This window comes from Scardinius erythrophthalmus, assembly GCF_964197995.2.
Source record: "Scardinius erythrophthalmus genome assembly, chromosome: 20".
Taxonomy (NCBI): Eukaryota; Metazoa; Chordata; class Actinopteri; order Cypriniformes; family Leuciscidae; genus Scardinius; species Scardinius erythrophthalmus.
This window is the reverse complement of record NC_138240.1, coordinates 248,742-271,241: the sequence shown is the minus strand read 5'-3', so window position 1 is coordinate 271,241 and position 22,500 is coordinate 248,742. Positions and strand designations below refer to the sequence as shown.

Sequence of the window (22,500 nt, the reverse complement as noted above, 5' to 3'; positions counted from 1 at the left end):
GTGTGTGTGTGTGTGTGTGTGAATATTCACACGTCTCAGGCTCACGCAGGAATCTTCTCATGTACACGCGCGCGACTGCAGGATTGTGTCGGTGAAGTCGGATGCGGTGAAGCTCCACGTTTAATTGTCAGGAGTGACGTCTCATGAAATTCAAATGTGTAACGCTTGTGTGAGATTAGTTCCGCCGGCGATTCGCCTCTGAGAAACCTGTGAGGGCAAGAGCCATTAAAAACAGGCCGGATTTGAATTTGAATCGATTTTAATTTTATTTTAATAATTACACTGGAACCACACTGACGTGACGAATGTCTATTAGATGCAAAATATTACAGTAAATGTGATTTATTGTGAAAACAATGTAGAGATTCAACAAAAGGTTTGAAATGATCAAACAGATCTCGTGTTGAGAATGAGGTTTCGTGTCTCTTGGAAATGTGTGAATGTGATTTATCAGATCGTTTCTCTTCATTAACAGTCTCAGTGTCTGTGAACCAGCTGGTGAGAGTCAGGTGTAGAGAATCACAGCAACTTCATCCACTAAATAACAAACATCTTCTGATTCAACAGTTCGAACACAACAAACGTCTGTCAGATGTTTTGTTTATGCTTGATATTTTCTTTGGTAATTTGCTGTGATATTTTTCTCTAATTCTCAAGACGGTGCTTTTGGCAGATTCCAGGGGTGTGTGAAACGTTTAATAAAATGGAAATGATGGTTTAAAAATATATTAGCACTGTTTCAAAGATTCTAATGATTAAAAACATGAATCTGTCCAACTCTGAACGTTTGTGAATGAATAAAGGCTCCAGACAGGCAGATTTCCGCTCTTTATTCGTCTCGTTTCTATTTTAATCCCATCAAACGATATCAAAGTAAATCCAGTAAACGAACAGATCCTCTGTTTCTCAGAAGACTCTGCCGGAGCCTGTTGTTCATCCACAAGATTGATTTGTTTTCAGTGGAGTCGCTGTGGTAATTCATCTTAATCATATTAATGGTATGTCCTGTATGATATCAGTTAATGGGAATATTTCTGGTTCTTGATCTGTTGATCTGATGACATTCAGAAAGTCTCCATTTCTCCAGGTTTTATCCTCTTTTTGGCTCTTTGAAGTCGAGCAACAGTACATTACGGTTAGAAAGGATCTTCAAAGGTTTTCTGAGTGCTGGCGTTGATCTCCTCATCCTCGCAGAGCTTTACCCTTCAGGACATCCACACTGCAAACACAGGAGGTTCTTCCTCAGTGTTCCTGTCTCGCTTTCCAGCACAAACATCTAAACATTCTTAAATCAAGATACATTTACTACCTAAATGCTTAATACATTTATTAATTAAGTCTGGAAAATCCTCAAAATTAGGAGAGTTTGTGCTTGGGGTCAGAAAACAAGATTTTGCTGCTTCTCCAGTAAATGTATCTTGATTTAAGAATGTTTAGATATTTGTGCCAGAAAATCTGATAAAAATATTATTTGTTTTGCATTGTGTTAGTTCAGGTCAGCGGATCATGTCCCATGTCTTTAAATGTGCTTTGATAAATAAACTGTACGAAACGGTTATGTTAACAGCTCTATATACTGTACTCATATTCTTTTCATGAAAGAACTCATATTCTTTCATACTCTTTTTCCAACATGAAAATGGATCCGTTAGAGCCGTGTCATTTCTCAGGGGTATCGTACAGTAGACGCATGAAAGAGACGCTTTAAAACATCAAACAGACTGAGAGGAAGAGCCTCTCCTGAGAACGACAATGAGAGTGAAGTTAAAAAGAAAGAAGCGCCCCTTAGATCTTCCCTTTAGAAAAACCAGATGTGTGACGGCATTTTGTCATCATAGAGAGAGAGACTCCTTTAGAACGCCCAAGATAAGAGGAGTGTGTAGCCAAGGCCATCAGAGTTATAAACCAATATTCACCAGTCCATTAAACGTCTCGAGCTCGAAACAGTGATGGATGGCTGTATCACACGTTTATGGGTTTGTAACAAATGTACAACATCGATTTTATATGCCTCTGTGGGAACATAGCAGCACTTTTCTTGCTGTGTGGATTTAAATGGTTGATCTGCTGAGAGTTTCATGTAGGCTAATTCATCAGCAATAGAATAAAGTAGATTAAGATATCTCCCTGATGTGGAAACCAGATTTAGCATTCCAGCGCTCTCTCACACCTCTGCACGCCAATGAAAATGATCTTTTGGTGTTCGAATAAATGCATATTAAGATGCGTTTTGGTCGATCGGATCACAAGTAGACGAGAGAGACACATACCCGTTTACACTTGGTGTTTTAATGTCTCTTTTGTCCACTTTCAAAAGATGGTTTTGTCCACTTCTGTCCTGATATCTTCGAGGGGAGGGTTTATGGGCTTCAGATCTTTCTACCTAATGTACGAAATGTAATTTACATATGAACGCGACCGGAGATGACAGAAAAACACACAGAGCTTTCGTTTCCACTCTGACAGCCGCAAGACCAGCCAAACACCAGCCGAGTGTGTGTGTTAGAGATCAGGAATGGTGACAGAACATTGTGCTTAGTATGTTTTTCATCTTTAAACCAAATTTGGACCTTCACCCGACAGTTTAAATCCCGTCTGGATAGTGCACTTCCTATAATGTTTACGCATTAGGTCAGTAGGTGGAGAGTGGACGTTTTGTGGCTGTTGGAACACATTCGACCACTTGAGCGTTTACACTATGAAAGCAATCCGGTCGGTTGCGTTTTCAACTACCTCTGAAAGTGGATAAAAGTGGACTCAAAAGCTCAAAACGTTTTAGACCCTGTTTACACCTGTATTTAGCATTGTGTACTTGTGATCCGATCGACCAAAACGCTTCTTAATACCAGCTGTAAACAGGGCCTCTGTCTCCTTCAGAGATCAAGACAGCAGTTTTATCTGTATCTATATAGCAGATTAATCCAACAGTCCTCAAATCCCCATTTTTAACATGCACTGGTGTGCAGCACTTAAAGGTGTGGTCACATTAGCAACATTTCAGTTAAATTTCACAGACTTTTCCCGAGATTGAGTCCCGGCTCACAGGCCTTTCCCGAGATTGAGTCCCGGCTCACAGACCTTTCACGAGATTGAGTCCCGGCTCACAGACCTTTCACGAGATTGAGTCCCGGCTCACTGGCCTTTCCCAAGATTGAGTCCCGGCTCACAGACCTTTCACGAGATTGAGTCCCGGCTCACTGGCCTTTCCCAAGATTGAGTCCCGATTCACAGACCTTTCCCTAGATTGAGTCCGAGTTTACAGACCTTTCCCGAGATTGAGTCCCGGCTCACTGGCCTTTCCCAAGATTGAGTCCCGATTCACAGACCTTTCCCTAGATTGAGTCCGAGTTTACAGACCTTTCCCGAGATTGAGTCCCGGCTCACAGACCTTTCCCGAGATTGAGTCCCAGTTTACAGACCTTTCCCGAGATCGAGTCCCGGCTCAGTGGCCTTTCCCGAGATTGAGTCCCGGCTCACAGACCTTTCCGAGATTGAGTCCGAGCTCACTGACCTTTCCCGAGATTGAGTCCCAGTTTACAGATCTTTCCCGAGATCGAGTCCCGGCTCAGTGGCCTTTCCCGAGATTGAGTCCCGGCTCACAGACCTTTCCCGAGATTGAGTCCCAGTTTACAGACCTTTCCTGAGATCGAGTCCCGGCTCAGTGGCCTTTCCCGAGATTGAGTCCCGGCTCACAGACCTTTCCCGAGATTGAGTCCCAGCTCACAGATCTTTCCCAAGATTGTGTCCCGGCTCTCAGATCTTTCCCGAGATTGAGTCCCGGCTCACAGTTCTTTCCCGAGATTGAGTCCCGGCTCACAGGCCTTTCACGAGATTGAGTCCCGGCTCACAGACCTTTCACGAGATTGAGTCCCGGCTCACTGGCCTTTCCCAAGATTGAGTCCCGGCTCACAGACCTTTCACGAGATTGAGTCCCGGCTCACTGGCCTTTCCCAAGATTGAGTCCCAGCTCACAGATCTTTCCCAAGATTGTGTCCCGGCTCTCAGATCTTTCCTGAGATTGAGTCCCGGCTCACAGGCCTTTCCCGAGATTGAGTCCCGGCTCACAGACCTTTCACGAGATTGAGTCCCGGCTCACAGACCTTTCACGAGATTGAGTCCCGGCTCACTGGCCTTTCCCAAGATTGAGTCTCGGCTCACAGACCTTTCACGAGATTGAGTCCCGGCTCACTGGCCTTTCCCAAGATTGAGTCCCGATTCACAGACCTTTCCCTAGATTGAGTCCGAGTTTACAGACCTTTCCCGAGATTGAGTCCCGGCTCACTGGCCTTTCCCAAGATTGAGTCCCGATTCACAGACCTTTCCCTAGATTGAGTCCGAGTTTACAGACCTTTCCCGAGATTGAGTCCCGGCTCACAGACCTTTCCCGAGATTGAGTCTTAGTTTACAGACCTTTCCCGAGATCGAGTCCCGGCTCAGTGGCCTTTCCCGAGATTGAGTCCCGGCTCACAGACCTTTCCGAGATTGAGTCCGAGCTCACTGACCTTTCCCGAGATTGAGTCCCAGTTTACAGATCTTTCCCGAGATCGAGTCCCGGCTCAGTGGCCTTTCCCGAGATTGAGTCCCGGCTCACAGACCTTTCCCGAGATTGAGTCCCAGTTTACAGACCTTTCCTGAGATCGAGTCCCGGCTCAGTGGCCTTTCCCGAGATTGAGTCCCGGCTCACAGACCTTTCCCGAGATTGAGTCCCAGCTCACAGATCTTTCCCAAGATTGTGTCCCGGCTCTCAGATCTTTCCCGAGATTGAGTCCCGGCTCACAGTTCTTTCCCGAGATTGAGTCCCGGCTCACAGGCCTTTCACAAGATTGAGTCCCGGCTCACAGACCTTTCACGAGATTGAGTCCCGGCTCACTGGCCTTTCCCAAGATTGAGTCCCGGCTCACAGACCTTTCACGAGATTGAGTCCCGGCTCACTGGCCTTTCCCAAGATTGAGTCCCAGCTCACAGATCTTTCCCAAGATTGTGTCCCGGCTCTCAGATCTTTCCCGAGATTGAGTCCCGGCTCACAGGCCTTTCCCGAGATTGAGTCCCGGCTCACAGACCTTTCACGAGATTGAGTCCCGGCTCACTGGCCTTTCCCAAGATTGAGTCCCGATTCACAGACCTTTCCCTAGATTGAGTCCGAGTTTACAGACCTTTCCCGAGATTGAGTCCCGGCTCACTGGCCTTTCCCAAGATTGAGTCCCGATTCACAGACCTTTCCCTAGATTGAGTCCGAGTTTACAGACCTTTCCCGAGATTGAGTCCCGGCTCACAGACCTTTCCCGAGATTGAGTCCCAGTTTACAGACCTTTCCCGAGATCGAGTCCCGGCTCAGTGGCCTTTCCCGAGATTGAGTCCCGGCTCACAGACCTTTCCCGAGATTGAGTCCCAGTTTACAGACCTTTCCTGAGATCGAGTCCCGGCTCAGTGGCCTTTCCCGAGATTGAGTCCCGGCTCACAGACCTTTCCCGAGATTGAGTCCCAGCTCACAGATCTTTCCCAAGATTGTGTCCCGGCTCTCAGATCTTTCCCGAGATTGAGTCCCGGCTCACAGTTCTTTCCCGAGATTGAGTCCCGGCTCACAGACCTTTCCCAAAATTGAGTCCTGGCTCACAGATCATTCCCGATCCTGCCCCCCTTAATCTTAAGCTTTGTCTACTCTACGCTATCCTATTGCAATAAAGGCAAAAACGGCATTTGACCGGCAAAAACATTTGTGTGCAAAGCCGGATTCATTGTCAATAGGGTACAGATGTATGAAGCACAGCTCACACAGAAGTCACTTTCAAACCAATCAGCCAATCAGCGACGAGTAAATGTGACCGCACCTTAAGTTAGGATAGAAGTGTATTGTTGTCCATCAGTGTTCCAGACACACAGGTGAATTAGATTATGTTAAAACCCTAACATATTAAACCATTGTGAATCTCTCTTCGCAGGGGTGATCCGTGAGACGTACCACCGAGACCGGGATCAGATGGTTCCAGTGACGCTTCTGGCCATCGCCGTCATCCTCGCCTTCGCCATGGGCGCCATCTTCTCTGGTATCGTCGTCTACTGCGTGTGCGACCACCACCGCCGGCGCGACTTTGAGCTGCCTGGCCACAAAGACAAGGACTCTGTTCAGTCCAGACGAGGCTCCATGAACAGTGTCACCAAGCTGACGGGGCTGTTCGAGATGCAAGCCAAGGATGGCCGGCCTGAAGCCATTCTGACTCCGCTCATGCACAACGGCCGTCTGACCAACGGCAAGATGCTGATTAAAGCTGACCAGCACCCAGATCTGAGCGCCCTGCCCACGCCCGAGTCCACGCCCATGCAGCCGCGCCGCAAGCCCAGTCGGGGCAGCCGCGAGTGGGAGCGCAACCAGAACCTGATCAACGCCTGCACCAAAGACTTGACTTCCATGGTCACTCCGGTCATCCCGACAGATCTGCCGCTTCGGGCGTCTCCGGGCCACATCTCCAGTGTGGTGGTTCTGCCTTTGACCCAAGCTTACCAGCACGAGTACGTGGAGCAGCCCCACCGCGGAGACTTCGCAGACGACCAGGGTGCCACTCTCGAGTACAAGTCCCTCAAGAGCCCGTGTCACGGTCTCGGTCTGGCGGAGGTCGAGGGAGCTCCTCCTCGCGTCCCCCAGCGAGAGGCGTCTCTGGTGCTCCCGCCTGCCGTCCCACAGATGGGCAAGAGGCTCGACGTGCATTCGTCCATGTACGGGCGAGGCTACCCCATGAGCTCGGGCCTCAAGAAACAGCACAACACCAACTCGTCCAACTCATCCCACATGTCCAGGAACCACAGCTTCCGTGTGGAGATGCCTCCGCCCGCCCCGCAGCGAGTGGACTCCATGCACGTCACCTCTCCGGTCCTCGGCCTGACCCGTCACCCCAGCCTGAGCTCGTACGGGTCTCTGCCTCGCTGCGGATCCCGGCAGCTCAAGCCCGACGTCCCTCCCAAACCAGCACTGGTGTCCCTTTCCACGAAAATCAAATCCGGTGACTCCTGCACATAATGCGGGATTAAAGACGGGGAACAGTAAAGTGTGTCTGCTTTGTACAGCTATGTACAGGAAATGCAACTCACTTTTTCCTTTCTTTTGTTTTTGTATATTTTTTAATGTCGAGCTCAGGCTGATAGTGTCCGTTCCAAGAGGGCAAACATCTGCTCCCGGAAAGAGGAACTCTTAAAGGTTTCGCCAGCGCTGTGTTGCAGCTGATGTTTGTTTTCTGCCAAAAGCACATCGGAGACAGGCGGAATTGTTCAGTCATGAAGCTGCGAGACGCCCCGGTTTATCAAGCACTTGAACAAGTTCAGACTGGAGTTTACAAGGGAAAACTGTGAAACGCCGCCGCCTGTCTCAGTGTTACTGTTACTGGACAAAGCAATCGAGTTCTGCCTTCGTGCAAGAGTTCAAAACGTCTACTGAAACTGATGATTAAATAACACGTGACTGTTAATACTAACAGCAGGTTGTATTTATTTTTTAATAAAGTGCTTTTGCAGAAAGAGCATCTCTTTTAGGCTCAATCGAGATGTAAATGATCTTTTTAATTTGAATTAATCAAGTGTGAAATTATTTAAAGTCATTAAACTGGAGCCAGCACTTCTGTCCACTAACTCTTCGGACGTTGCTAAGCAAACTCAGAGACGACGGAAGCCTCCGTATGGAAGGAATATTCCTCGAGCCGTGCCAGAAGGGCTTGTGGGTAAAGCTTACAGCCCACAGAAGGAACTCCTGAATCTCAACTCTTCATCTCGTTCATCACCTGCTGAAAGCCACCGGTCGATCACCGAGTGCCATTCTCGCTCGCGTCTGCATGACGTGAAGCAAAGTAAAGGATGAGCCGTACTTAAGACGCTTGGTTTACGCTTTCAAACGTATCGTTTTCTCGTCCTGTCCACACACACACACACACACACACACACAAACAGGCCTTTTGTTGAAGCATTTCATTTTCAAACATGCCTGTTTTTCTCCTTCCACCTGTAAATTTGTGCCTTACACCCCTGAGTAGTGAAGCGTTTGTTAGCTGTTAACTGTCGTAGTTCTTATAATGACATTTTTTCCCTCATTTGATTAAAAAAAGAAACAAAAAAACTACGTAATTGAAGAATGTAGGTGTTGTCGTTGTCGACTCTGGTCCCGTTGCTAACCACAAATGACTTTGTGCTTGATTTCTGATTGTGCCAATGAAACGTAGGAGTCGGCCCTCTTGTTGTGCTGGAAGAATGTTGTTTTTTGCTTTGATTTTGTTTGCGTTCGTCCTTTTTTTAATTACTTTTCACAAAGTCGAGATGATGTTTTTACACTGTTTGTAGTTGAATTGATGTGTATCTGTGGATCTGGCTGCTTCAAGGCAATAAGAGAAAAACACATGAACGAATCAGATATGATGTTTCTCCCAAACACACACAAGCTTTCTAATGTATATGATCAAACACAGTTTTTAGGCAGTGAATACAGGCTGGCTCCTGTGTAGATATGCACTCCAATAATATTAGGAAACAGATTAATGTTTTCAATGTTTGTGACAGATTCCGATTAATATAATTTTCTAGATCTATCGTTGTGATGTAATATGAGGGACTGTTATTTAACTATTTTGACACACGTTTTATTGAACTTGGCGTCCAGGAATCTCTAGTTTCGGCTTTGTAGATGTTGAACTCACTTGTCGTCGCAGCCCGGCTGAGACGACTCTAAATCGTGCCGTCTGAATATGTAATCGCTCCGGCCGTAGTGAACGGAGATCACGATTCCCGTGCTGGTGCCTTTGGACTCTGGAAGTGGAGTTAGTACTCTTGTTTGCTATGGTTTCGTCACCGGCCCTCTCCCACATCTGATTCACAGCTAAATGTATGTTGTAAAGAAATTCTCTTTAATAAATGGAAAAAGTAATAAAAACATTTCAGATTCTTGTCACAGAGCTTGTGTTGTTTGTCAGAGTCTTCGCAGCTAATAAAAAATATGTTCTAAGAACGTTTTGCTTAAAGTTATTCATCAAAATGTTGTTTTTTAAATGTTTTAAAACCTTTGCTGATGATATTCCACTGTATGATTTGTGGTAGATTTTCCCCTACACACCTTACTTAGGTTGAACCAAGTGTCCCTGACACCTGAAAATATTATACTCAGGTGAGGTCAACATTCTCAACACATTCACACACATTCTTCAAACTATTCTGACCGCATAAAATAAAATTATAGTTACCTGACCACAATCTAAGAGTCTTACGCTGAGTCGAACGATGTCTCGCCCTCTTCCGACTCTATCACTCGGGAATAGGGTCTTTAGTGTCTCGCTAACCTGTTAAAGGAGAACTCCGGTCAATTTTAACATTGAGCTCATTTTTTTGTACATTTGGAGTGCTGTCAATACAGAGAACAACGACAAAAATCGGTGTTGCCTACACCGAGTTATTCTATTTTTAAAATTTGCACCCTATTGACTTCAATGGGGCAAGTAGTAAGCCTGCTTTTTAGCCTCTTAACATCCTTGATGTGTCATTACAAGTGCACAGAAAATGTGAGTGATTCCTTCCGAGTGAACACGGGTGAATCTGACTGCAGTAGATGTTAGAGATATTAATAAAAATGAAGTTAATTCAGCCAGCGCTCATACCTCTGTTTACATCCTGTTTTCGGTGGAAGGCCATAGTAATCGATTGTCGAGTTCACGCGCGTGATCATAGGCACTAAACCTATGCGCGTGAACTCGACAATCGATTACTATGGCCTTCCACCGAAAACAGGATGTAAACAGAGGTATGAGCGCTGGCTGAATTAATTTCATTTTTATTAATATCTCTAACATCTACTGCAGTCAGATTCACTCGTGTTCACTCGGAAGGAATCACTCACATTTTCTGTGCACTTGTAATGACACATCAAGGATGTTAAGAGGCTAAAAGCAGGCTTACTACTTGCCCCATTGAAGTCAATAGGGTGCACATTTTAAAAATAGAATAACTCGGTGTAGGCAACACCGATTTTTGTCGTTGTTCTCTGTATTGACAGCACTCCAAATGTACAAAAAAATGAGCTCAATGTTAAAATTGACCGGAGTTCTCCTTTAACTTGCTCCACTAACTAACTTGCAGCACAGCAATAATAACCACAGACTTCAGCAAATGCCCTTTAAATGCTTTAATCACAGCCTCAGAGAATCTCTCTCAGAAAGAATACATCAGGTTTTTATAGGATAGAGACAGTAAGATTAACGTGACTACTCATGATTACCTTCCTTCAATATGATTGGTTTAATCTGTGAAAAACAACACTTCACCCGCTGTTACTGACGGAGAAAATCTAGATCTCAAATCATTGAAGAAATGGAAGAGGTTAGAAGTTCATTTGATTACTCAATACGTCATGAGACTATTATAGAGTTATGTTTTTGAAATTCTCACAAAATTTCCACTGGTTTCGAGACCGAGTAGCCTGTAGAATGTTAGGCTAAGTAAGGTTAGATGTTAGAATTATGATAAATTCTTCAAACATTATGGGAACGCTACCTTTGAATGTTCTCTGAAAGTTCTGAAACAAGTAGCAACGTTTAAAAATGTTTTATGAAGAATGAATAAATAGCCTACTGCTTTTGTTCTAACGTTTTGAGAACATTATTAAAGACCATATAGCTTTGAACGAACGTTTTATTAACATTACTGCAATCTCATTTGTCCCTAACTTTGAGCGATCTCTGAAACGTGAGACCGACGTCGTCACGCTATGATGAGCTCTTTCTCCAGGCGTCCTCGTGAGGGTTTGATGAGCTCTTTCTCCTCATGAGGGTTTGGCACCCGTTCTGCAAAGACTCGATTGTTCGACTTCTCTAACCGTAAATAAACATGGAGATAAGAATCGCTCTGGAGCCCGTGTGGCGTCTATACGTCGACGATGACTGATTAAATGTTTCTCAGGTGTCCTGTTGCTTTGTCTCGACATGCCCTCGTCTTCACTGTTTGTCCATGCGATATACTGTATGTATAACAGTAACTCGGTTACGAACTACCGCTGTGTGTTCTGTAAACAGAGAATGAGTCAACAATGACTCTGACCTCCAGAAGCTCGACTCGCTGCAGATCTGAGGTGAACGCCACTGATTCACAGCCCGTAATGAAGAAACAGGCTTATAGCTGTAATCCCGACCCTCGCTCCATCGGACATCTGCTAATGACCGTCAACACGAGCCGCTTCTGCCGCTCACACTCAATCCATAGAGAAACGTTAAACCGGCCCGAGACCACACACACATCCAAGCGCTGCTTCATTACGTGAGTTTAGGCTTCTAATGTGAATAAAGTCTCATTGCATGACTCAGGGCCTTAAAGTAAATCATATTCACTGCAAAAATGCTTTTCTTACTTAGTATTTTTGTCTTGTTTCCAGTCCAAATATCTAAATATTCTTAAAGCAAGATGCATTTACCAAAGTAGTAAAATGCCATAAGATATTATTTCTTGTTTTCAGGGGAAATCAATCAAAATTAAGAGAGTTGTTGCTTAAAAAAAGCTAAATGATCTGCCAATGGGATCAGAAAAATAATGTTAATTCACACAGAAACGAGATTATTTTTCTTCCCACATTGGCAGATCATTTAGCTTTTTTTAAGCAACAACTCTCTTAATTTTGATTGATTCCCCCTGAAAACAAGAAATAATATCTTATGGATTTTTACTCTTCTAGTAAATGCATCTTGATTTAAGAATTGTGAGATATCTGGACTGGAAACAAGACTAAAATACTCAGTTAGAAAAGCAGTTTTTGCAGTGTTCATAACCCATGACATTTCTCTCTCAGGATGTTTCACGTCCAAACCCTCTTCATATTTTCATTGCTATAAAAGTCGTATTTTAGATGCATGTTCCAGATTGCTATAGGCGCTGTGAAATAGTGAAATCTGTTCAGTCTGTGTTAAACGTGTTGTAATGAGACTGTAATCAAATATTTCAGGAATCATCATACATTTGTGTCATTCGAAATCTTAAACCAGTGAAAATATTGCTTTGCCATGAAAACTTTAAAACCTTTTAGCGGCTCAATTTTTGTGACTCAGTTTCACATTTGGAACATGACTTGTTAAACACACAGCTTTGACTAAAAATTACACATTCATTTTTGAAATGCAATAATCTGCTGAGTTTCTTTAAAAAGAGACCAACATTAGTCAGTATTCCAAAGTATTCATGAACGACAAGCATTTCAGTCCAGATCTGTCAGCGAGACGGGTCAGAGGTGAAATACTCGGACATATGAGCATCTGAAACACGGTGTTTTCCATCATGTGATGTTCCTCATAACCTCCAGCGTGGAGTAAATCCCTGGAGCGAGTGTAAGCCGAGGCTCGGGATAAAGAGGAACACGCTGGATCACAGATGCTCCACTTTCCTCGGCTTGTGAAACTCCTGGGCATAAAGAGCGAGAGTTTGCTGAAGTGATACGAGCCTCTGAAATCCCTCAACACAACAGAGAGAGAGACGGGATGAGCCTGTGTTAATGTGTGTGTGTGTGTGTGTGTGTGTGTGTGTGTGTGTGTGTGTGTGTGTGTGTGTGTGTGTGTGTGTGTGTGTGTGTGTGTGTGTGTGTGTGTGAGAGTGAGTGAGTGAGTGTGTGTGTGTGTGTGTGTGTGTGTGTGTGTGTGTGTGTGTGTACTTGTACAACTATCTTTGTGAGGACCAGTTTGAGTGTTAGGCCAGTGGAGTGAGGACAGAGAGAGTACAGTGAGGACATGTTGGCCGGTCCTCAGTTTCGGAGAGCCTTTAAAGGCCTGTTTGAGTCAAGACTTGGTTTTAGGGATAAGGTTATAATGAGGTCAAGGGTCGGTTTAGGCACTTAGTTGTGATGGGTAAGGTTAGGGTAAGCGGCTAGAGATTGCATTGTCAATGAATGTCCTCATGAAGATAGATGTACAAGAATGTGTGTGTGTTACCCTCCAGCTCCTCGTTCTCCTCAGTGTGTGTGTGTGTGTGTGTGTGTGTGTGTGTGTGTGTGTGTTTGAGAGTGCTCATCTCATCTCACAGCTGAAGGTCAGACGGACGTTACAGGTTTCGAGACACAGATGATTTTCTGTAATTATTTTCAGCATTGAATCTCGTTAATTGCAGCACTTCAGAGTGAGTGATTCTGTCATCGAACACGAGGACGGCGCCGCTACGACTCCAGCCTGATTAACACATTTACACTCATAATTAAAACGACAGGATTATTTATGTTACCCTTCATATTCTAAAGCACTGATGTTTCAGCTGAAACGCCTGAATATAGATGTTTATGTGCTCATGTCGAGCTCAGCCTCTGATTCCAGTGAAACTCTGACCCCATTGACACAAAGGTCAGAGGTCAAACGATCATTCATGACACTGAGTGCTGCTGGAGAGGATGAGTGGCAGGCCAGTGGGAGGAAGTGATGTCATCAGCTGGAGTGTATGTGTGTGTGTGTTCTCATGACGGATCACGTATGTAGGTTACTGAAGCTTGACCGGATCCCACTGAAACCAGAGCACCAGCTTCATGCATAATTAATGAGCCCCTCCCCCATCCCAGGTGTCCTACAGCTGTGACACAATTTACATACTGCCCCGCCCACTTTCATAATCATGCTGACAATGCAAGGAGAGATCACACTCTTCACTCTCGCAGTGTAAAGCTTCTCAATGCAGTTCAATAAACATGAAAACCATAATCCTAATAAATATATTATTTTTATCTTGTTTTGAGCTTTTTACCAAAACTGATTAAAGCTGATCTGGGTCATTCTATCAGATCCCGACATCAGCGGCTCTCGTGTGTCAGTGTCTCAGTCCTAATAAACACATCATGTTTGGGTGAATCTTAATGAAGGCTTTTAACGAGCGAGAGCCTCAGACACTGGAGCCGAGCGACACACATGAACAGACGAGCTCTAAACGGATTAAAGGAATAATTCACCCACAAATGAGGATTCAGTCATTATTTATTCACCCTCATGTCGTTCCAAACCATATGCTGTTATTTACTGAGGGAACTGTGGAGCGTTTTGAGGTCACTGTGATATTCCTCGTGTGGAAAGAGGTTTTTCCATGTGAGTAAATGGAGACAGAATTCGACACGTTTTCATCGGAATGACTGTGACTGCGAGTGTGTGTGTGTGTGTGTGTGTGTGAGAGTGTGTGAAGGCAACGCTGAAGGCAAACGCAGATCTTTGTGTGAAAGAGGATCCGCGAGGCAGATGGAGGAAATGTGCAGCCATGGGATTTTCCACATGGATTTCTCTGCGGGTACCTGGATTTGGGAAACAGGATTAGCGGGTGTGTAATTACTGTAGGGTGTGTGTGTGAGAGAAACACACACAGTTCAGCTTTAAAGAATTCATGAATTCTGTCCTAATTTTAGAGTTCTTGGCTGAGTTGAAATATGAAGCAGGATCTTCGAATGCAAACACGCTGTTTTAAGACAAAGACACGCAACGCACTGATGACTCCAGAGAAACCCTGCCAGACGTCCGTGTGGAAACACTTCCACGGCAGAAATAAAAACATGCTTTTTTAATTCATGGCATAAAAAGCTCAAATTATGACTCATATTTATGAAATGAAACCTTTAAATTATGACTTATAAAGTCACAATACAATCTCATATATGAAATACCGGTACCCGCAGAGAAATCCATAAGTCATTTATGGATGAAAAGTTGAAATTGATACAATTGACACAAGTCATTTATGGGATGAAAAGTTGAAATTGATACAATAAGTCATTTATGGATGAAAAGTTGAAATTGACACAATAAGTCATTTATGGATGAAAAGTTGAAATTGACACAATAAGTCATTTATGGGACGAAAAGTTGAAATTGACAAAATAAGTCATTTATGGGATGAAAAGTTGAAATTGACAAAATAAGTCATTTATGGGATGAAAAGTTGAAATTGATACAATAAGTCATTAATGGGATGAAAAGTTGAAATTGACACAATTGACACAATAAGTCATTTATGGATGAAAAGTTTAAATTGATACAATTGACACAATAAGTCATTTATGGGATGAAAAGTTGAAATTGATACAATAAGTCATTTATGGGATGAAAAGTTGAAATTGACACAAAAAGTCATTTATGGGACGAAAAGTTGAAATTTACCCAATAAGTCATTTATGGGATGAAAAGTTGAAATTGACAAAATAAGTCATTTATGGGATGAAAAGTTGAAATTGACAAAATAAGTCATTTATGGGATGAAAAGTTTAAATTGATACAATTGACACAATAAGTCATTTATGGGATGAAAAGTTGAAATTGATACAATAAGTCATTTATGGGATGAAAAGTTGAAATTGACACAAAAAGTCATTTATGGGACGAAAAGTTGAAATTGACACAAAAAGTCATTTATGGGACGAAAAGTTGAAATTTACCCAATAAGTCATTTATGGGATGAAAAGTTGAAATTGACAAAATAAGTCATTTATGGGATGAAAAGTTGAAATTGACAAAATAAGTCATTTATGGGATGAAAAGTTGAAATTGATACAATAAGTCATTTATGGGATGAAAAGTTGAAATTGACACAATTGACACAATAAGTCATTTATGGATGAAAAGTTTAAATTGATACAATTGACACAATAAGTCATTTATGGGATGAAAAGTTGAAATTGATACAATAAGTCATTTATGGGATGAAAAGTTGAAATTGACACAATAAGTCATTTATGGGACGAAAAGTTGAAATTGATACAATAAGTAATTTATGGTATGAAAAGTTGAAATTGACACAATAAGTCATTTATGGGACGAAAAGTTGAAATTGATACAATAAGTCATTAATGGGACGAAAAGTTGAAATTGATACAATAAGTCATTTATGGTATGAAAAGTGGAAATTGACACAATAAGTCATTTATGGGACGAAAAGTTGAAATTGACACAATAAGTCATTCATGGGACGAAAAGTTGAAATTGATACAATAAGTCATTTATGGTATGAAAAGTTGAAATTGATACAATTGACAAGTCATTTATGGGATGAAAAGTTGAAATTGACAAGTCATTTATGGGACGAAAAGTTGAAATTGACAAGTCATTTATGGGACGAAAAGTTGAAATTGACACAATAAGTCATTTATGGGATGAAAAGTTGAAATTGACACAATAAGTCATTTATGGGACGAAAAGTTTAAATTGACACAATAAGTCATTTATGGGACGAAAAGTTGAAATTGACACAAAAAGTCATTTATGGGATGAAAAGTTGAAATTGACACAATAAGTCATTTATGAGACGAAAAGTTGAAATTGACAAGTCATTTATGGGATGAAAAGTTGAAATTGATACAATTGACAATAATCATTTATGGGATGAAAAGTTGAAATTGACAAGTAATTTATGGGACAAAAAGTTGAAATTGACACAATAAGTCATTTATGGGATGAAAAGTTGAAATTGACACAAAAAGTCATTTATGGGACGAAAAGTTGAAATTGACACAAAAAGTCATTTATGGGATGAAAAGTTGAAATTGACACAATTGACACAATAAGTCATTTATGGATGAAAAGTTTAAATTGATACAATTGACACAATAAGTCATTTATGGGATGAAAAGTTGAAATTGATACAATAAGTCATTTATGGGATGAAAAGTTGAAATTGACACAATAAGTCATTTATGGGACGAAAAGTTGAAATTGATACAATAAGTCATTTATGGGATGAAAAGTTGAAATTGATACAATAAGTCATTTATGGGATGAAAAGTTGAAATTGACACAAAAAGTCATTTATGGGACGAAAAGTTGAAATTTACCCAATAAGTCATTTATGGGATGAAAAGTTGAAATTGACAAAATAAGTCATTTATGGGATGAAAAGTTGAAATTGACAAAATAAGTCATTTATGGGATGAAAAGTTTAAATTGATACAATTGACACAATAAGTCATTTATGGGATGAAAAGTTGAAATTGATACAATAAGTCATTTATGGGATGAAAAGTTGAAATTGACACAAAAAGTCATTTATGGGACGAAAAGTTGAAATTGACACAAAAAGTCATTTATGGGACGAAAAGTTGAAATTTACCCAATAAGTCATTTATGGGATGAAAAGTTGAAATTGACAAAATAAGTCATTTATGGGATGAAAAGTTGAAATTGACAAAATAAGTCATTTATGGGATGAAAAGTTGAAATTGATACAATAAGTCATTTATGGGATGAAAAGTTGAAATTGACACAATTGACACAATAAGTCATTTATGGATGAAAAGTTTAAATTGATACAATTGACACAATAAGTCATTTATGGGATGAAAAGTTGAAATTGATACAATAAGTCATTTATGGGATGAAAAGTTGAAATTGACACAATAAGTCATTTATGGGACGAAAAGTTGAAATTGATACAATAAGTAATTTATGGTATGAAAAGTTGAAATTGACACAATAAGTCATTTATGGGACGAAAAGTTGAAATTGATACAATAAGTCATTAATGGGACGAAAAGTTGAAATTGATACAATAAGTCATTTATGGTATGAAAAGTGGAAATTGACACAATAAGTCATTTATGGGACGAAAAGTTGAAATTGACACAATAAGTCATTCATGGGACGAAAAGTTGAAATTGATACAATAAGTCATTTATGGTATGAAAAGTTGAAATTGATACAATTGACAAGTCATTTATGGGATGAAAAGTTGAAATTGACAAGTCATTTATGGGACGAAAAGTTGAAATTGACAAGTCATTTATGGGACGAAAAGTTGAAATTGACACAATAAGTCATTTATGGGATGAAAAGTTGAAATTGACACAATAAGTCATTTATGGGACGAAAAGTTGAAATTGACACAATAAGTCATTTATGGGACGAAAAGTTGAAATTGACACAAAAAGTCATTTATGGGATGAAAAGTTGAAATTGACACAATAAGTCATTTATGAGACGAAAAGTTGAAATTGACAAGTCATTTATGGGATGAAAAGTTGAAATTGATACAATTGACAATAATCATTTATGGGATGAAAAGTTGAAATTGACAAGTAATTTATGGGACAAAAAGTTGAAATTGACACAATAAGTCATTTATGGGATGAAAAGTTGAAATTGACACAAAAAGTCATTTATGGGACGAAAAGTTGAAATTGACACAATAAGTCATTTATGGGATGAAAAGTTGAAATTGATACAATAAGTCATTTATGGGATGAAAAGTTGAAATTGACACAATAAGTCATTTATGGGACGAAAAGTTGAAATTGACACAAAAAGTCATTTATGGGATGAAAAGTTGAAATTGATACAATAAGTCATTTATGGGATGAAAAGTTTAAATTGATACAATAAGTCATTTATGGGATGAAAAGTTGAAATTGACACAATAAGTCATTTATGGGATGAAAAGTTGATATTGACACAATAAGTCATTTATGGGACAAAAAGTTGAAATTGACACAAGTCATTTATGGGATGAAGAGTTGAAATTGATACAATAAGTCATTTATGGGATGAAAAGTTGAAATTGATAAAATTGACAATAAGTCATTTATGGGATGAAAAGTTGAAATTGACACAATAAGTCATTTATGGGACGAAAAGTTAAAATTGACAAGTCATTTATGGGACGAAAAGTTGAAATTGACAAGTCATTTATGGGACGAAAAGTTGAAATTGACACAATAAGTCATTTATGGGATGAAAAGTTGAAATTGACAAGTCATTTATGGGACGAAAAGTTGAAATTGATACAATTGACAATAATCATTTATGGGATGAAAAGTTGAAATTGACAAGTAATTTATGGGACGAAAAGTTGAAATTGACACAATAAGTCATTTATGGGATGAAAAGTTGAAATTGACACAAAAAGTCATTTATGGGACGAAAAGTTGAAATTGACACAATAAGTCATTTATGGGATGAAAAGTTGAAATTGATACAATAAGTCATTTATGGGATGAAAAGTTGAAATTGACACAATAAGTCATTTATGGGACGAAAAGTTGAAATTGACACAAAAAGTCATTTATGGGATGAAAAGTTGAAATTGATACAATAAGTCATTTATGGGATGAAAAGTTGAAATTGATACAATAAGTCATTTATGGGATGAAAAGTTGAAATTGACACAATAAGTCATTTATGGGATGAAAAGTTGATATTGACACAATAAGTCATTTATGGGACAAAAAGTTGAAATTGACACAATAAGTCATTTATGGGATGAAGAGTTGAAATTGATACAATAAGTCATTTATGGGATGAAAAGTTGAAATTGATAAAATTGACAATAAGTCATTTATGGGATGAAAAGTTGAAATTGACACAATAAGTCATTTATGGGACGAAAAGTTGAAATTGACAAGTCATTTATGGGACGAAAAGTTGAAATTGACAAGTCATTTATGGGACGAAAAGTTGAAATTGACACAATAAGTCATTTATGGGATGAAAAGTTGAAATTGACAAGTCATTTATGGGACGAAAAGTTGAAATTGACAAGTCATTTATGGGACGAAAAGTTGAAATTGACACAATAAGTCATTTATGGGATGAAAAGTTGAAATTGACAAGTCATTTATGGGACGAAAAGTTGAAATTGACACAATAAGTCATTTATGGGACGAAAAGTTGAAATTGACAAGTCATTTATGGGATGAAAAGTTGAAATTGACACAATAAGTCATTTATGGGACGAAAAGTTGAAATTGACACAATAAGTCATTTATGGGATGAAAAGTTGAAATTGACACAATAAGTCATTTATGGGACGAAAAGTTGAAATTGACACAATAAGTCATTTATGGGATGAAAAGTTGAAATTGATACAATTGACAATAATCATTTATGGGATGAAAAGTTGAAATTGACACAATAAGTCATTTATGGATGAAAAGTTGAAATTGACACAATAAGTCATTTATGGGATGAAGTTGAAATTGACAAGTCATTTATGGGACGAAAAGTTGAAATTGACAAGTCATTTATGGGACGAAAAGTTGAAATTGACACAATAAGTCATTTATGGGATGAAAAGTTGAAATTGATACAATTGACAATAATCATTTATGGGATGAAAAGTTGAAATTGACAAGTCATTTATGGGACGAAAAGTTGAAATTGACACAATAAGTCATTTATGGATGAAAAGTTGAAATTGACACAATAAGTCATTTATGGGATGAAGTTGAAATTGACACAATAAGTCATTTATGGGATGAAGTTGAAATTGACAAGTCATTTATGGGACGAAAAGTTGAAATTGACAAGTCATTTATGGGACGAAAAGTTGAAATTGACACAATAAGTCATTTATGGGATGAAGTTGAAATTGACAAGTCATTTATGGGACGAAAAGTTGAAATTGACAAGTCATTTATGGGACGAAAAGTTGAAATTGACACAATAAGTCATTTATGGGATGAAAAGTTGAAATTGACACAATAAGTCATTTATGGGACGAAAAGTTGAAATTGACACAATAAGTCATTTATGGGACGAAAAGTTGAAATTGATACAATAAGTAATTTTTGGTATGAAAAGTTGAAATTGATACAATTGACACAATAAGTCATTTATGGGATGAAAAGTTGAAATTGACAAGTCATTTATGGGACGAAAAGTTGAAATTGACAAGTCATTTATGGGACGAAAAGTTGAAATTGACACAATAAGTCATTTATGGGATGAAAAGTTGAAATTGACAAAATAAGTCATTTATGGGACGAAAAGTTTAAATTGACACAATAAGTCATTTATGGGACGAAAAGTTGAAATTGATACAATTGACAATAATCATTTATGGGATGAAAAGTTGAAATTGACAAGTAATTTATGGGACGAAAAGTTGAAATTGACAAAATAAGTCATTTATGGGATGAAAAGTTGAAATTGACACAAAAAGTCATTTATGGGACGAAAAGTTGAAATTGACACAATAAGTCATTTATGGGATGAAAAGTTGAAATTGATACAATAAGTCATTTATGGGATGAAAAGTTGAAATTGACACAATAAGTCATTTATGGGACGAAAAGTTGAAATTTACCCAATAAGTCATTTATGGGATGAAGAGTTGAAATTTACCCAATAAGTCATTTATGGGATGAAGAGTTGAAATTGACACAATAAGTCATTTATGGGACGAAAAGTTGAAATTGACACAAGTCATTTATGGGATGAAAAGTTAAAATTGACACAATAAGTCATTTATGGGATTAAAAAGTTGAAATTGACAAGTCATTTATGGGACGAAAAGTTGAAATTGACAAGTCATTTATGGGACGAAAAGTTGAAATTTACCCAATAAGTCATTTATGGGATGAAGAGTTGAAATTTACCCAATAAGTCATTTATGGGACGAAAAGTTGAAATTGACACAAAAAGTCATTTATGGGATGAAAAGTTGAAATTGACACAAGTCATTTATGGGATGAAAAGTTAAAATTGACACAATAAGTCATTTATGGGATTAAAAAGTTGAAATTGACAAGTCATTTATGGGACGAAAAGTTGAAATTGACAAGTCATTTATGGGACGAAAAGTTGAAATTGACACAATAAGTCATTTATGGGATGAAAAGTTGAAATTGACACAATAAGTCATTTATGGGACGAAAAGTTGAAATTGACACAATAAGTCATTTATGGGATGAAAAGGGGATGAAAAGTAGCCTAGAAATCTAGACGCACCCTAGCGGCAGCAAAATGTATTTAGCAGCCAGGGTAGTCTAGCAACTCTCCTTTGACTTTCGAGCTGTAAAAACCTAAATTGGGTCAGGCCAATCACATCGTGTATAGAATAGGCGGGGCGGGCTTAACATAATGACGACAGAGTTGCGACGTTCCCTACTACTTGAAAACAAAGAAGAGTTGCTGCTTCTGGCGAACAGTCTTTCAAATCGGCTTTGTCCGCGACTCTGGAGGACTTGGAGTTAAGTTTTTCTTTGAGAAAAGAGCAAAGAACGGCACTTAAGTCATTCTTAAAAAAGGAAGATGTGTTCGTAGTTTTGCCGACCAGATTCAAAAGTTGAATCTATCAACTAACGTAAGCTCCGCTGTTGGGAAAACGCTCTGATTGGTTGAAGCGCTGTCCTATTGCGTGCAGAGGAAATTTGAAAGACAGTCATTTATCCCACCCCTCGGATTGAGCCGTGTCTATGGTGAGTTGCCAGACCAACATCTTGATGAAGATCTGGCTTGCCAGGCTAGATGAAAAGTTGAAATTGACAATAAGTGATTTATGGATGAAAAGTTGAAATTGACAATAAGTCATTTATGGGATGAAAAGTTGAAATTGATACACATCAGCGTTTGGTTTTAGTGTCTTGATGATGAAGCTCAGAGCAGATGATTGACAGATCAGCGTTGCTAAGGAAACCTCCACTGAAGTGATCTCGTCTGCTGCCACTTCGAGGTCATAAACTTGCTAAAACAGCAGCGGGCTGAAACCGCGTCTCACTCAGGAATGTGAATGAGTGTCTTGATGCTCTCGTCTCGAGGAGACAGCAGAACGTGG

The 22,500-nt window shown here is 39.8% G+C and overlaps 1 protein-coding gene across 1 annotated transcript in view; it reads left to right on the top strand.

Annotated features, from left to right (window-relative positions):
- sema6a (sema domain, transmembrane domain (TM), and cytoplasmic domain, (semaphorin) 6A) overlaps positions 1-8,919 on the top strand; it is a 90,090-nt gene extending 81,171 nt beyond the window's left edge. Inside the window, exon 20 of the mRNA XM_081350011.1 lies at positions 5,940-8,919. Within this exon, the coding sequence (XP_081206137.1) occupies positions 5,940-7,012 (1,073 nt within the window). The 3' untranslated portion in view covers positions 7,013-8,919. The remainder of the gene's footprint in view (positions 1-5,939) is intronic.
- The last annotated feature ends 13,581 nt before the right edge of the window (positions 8,920-22,500 follow it).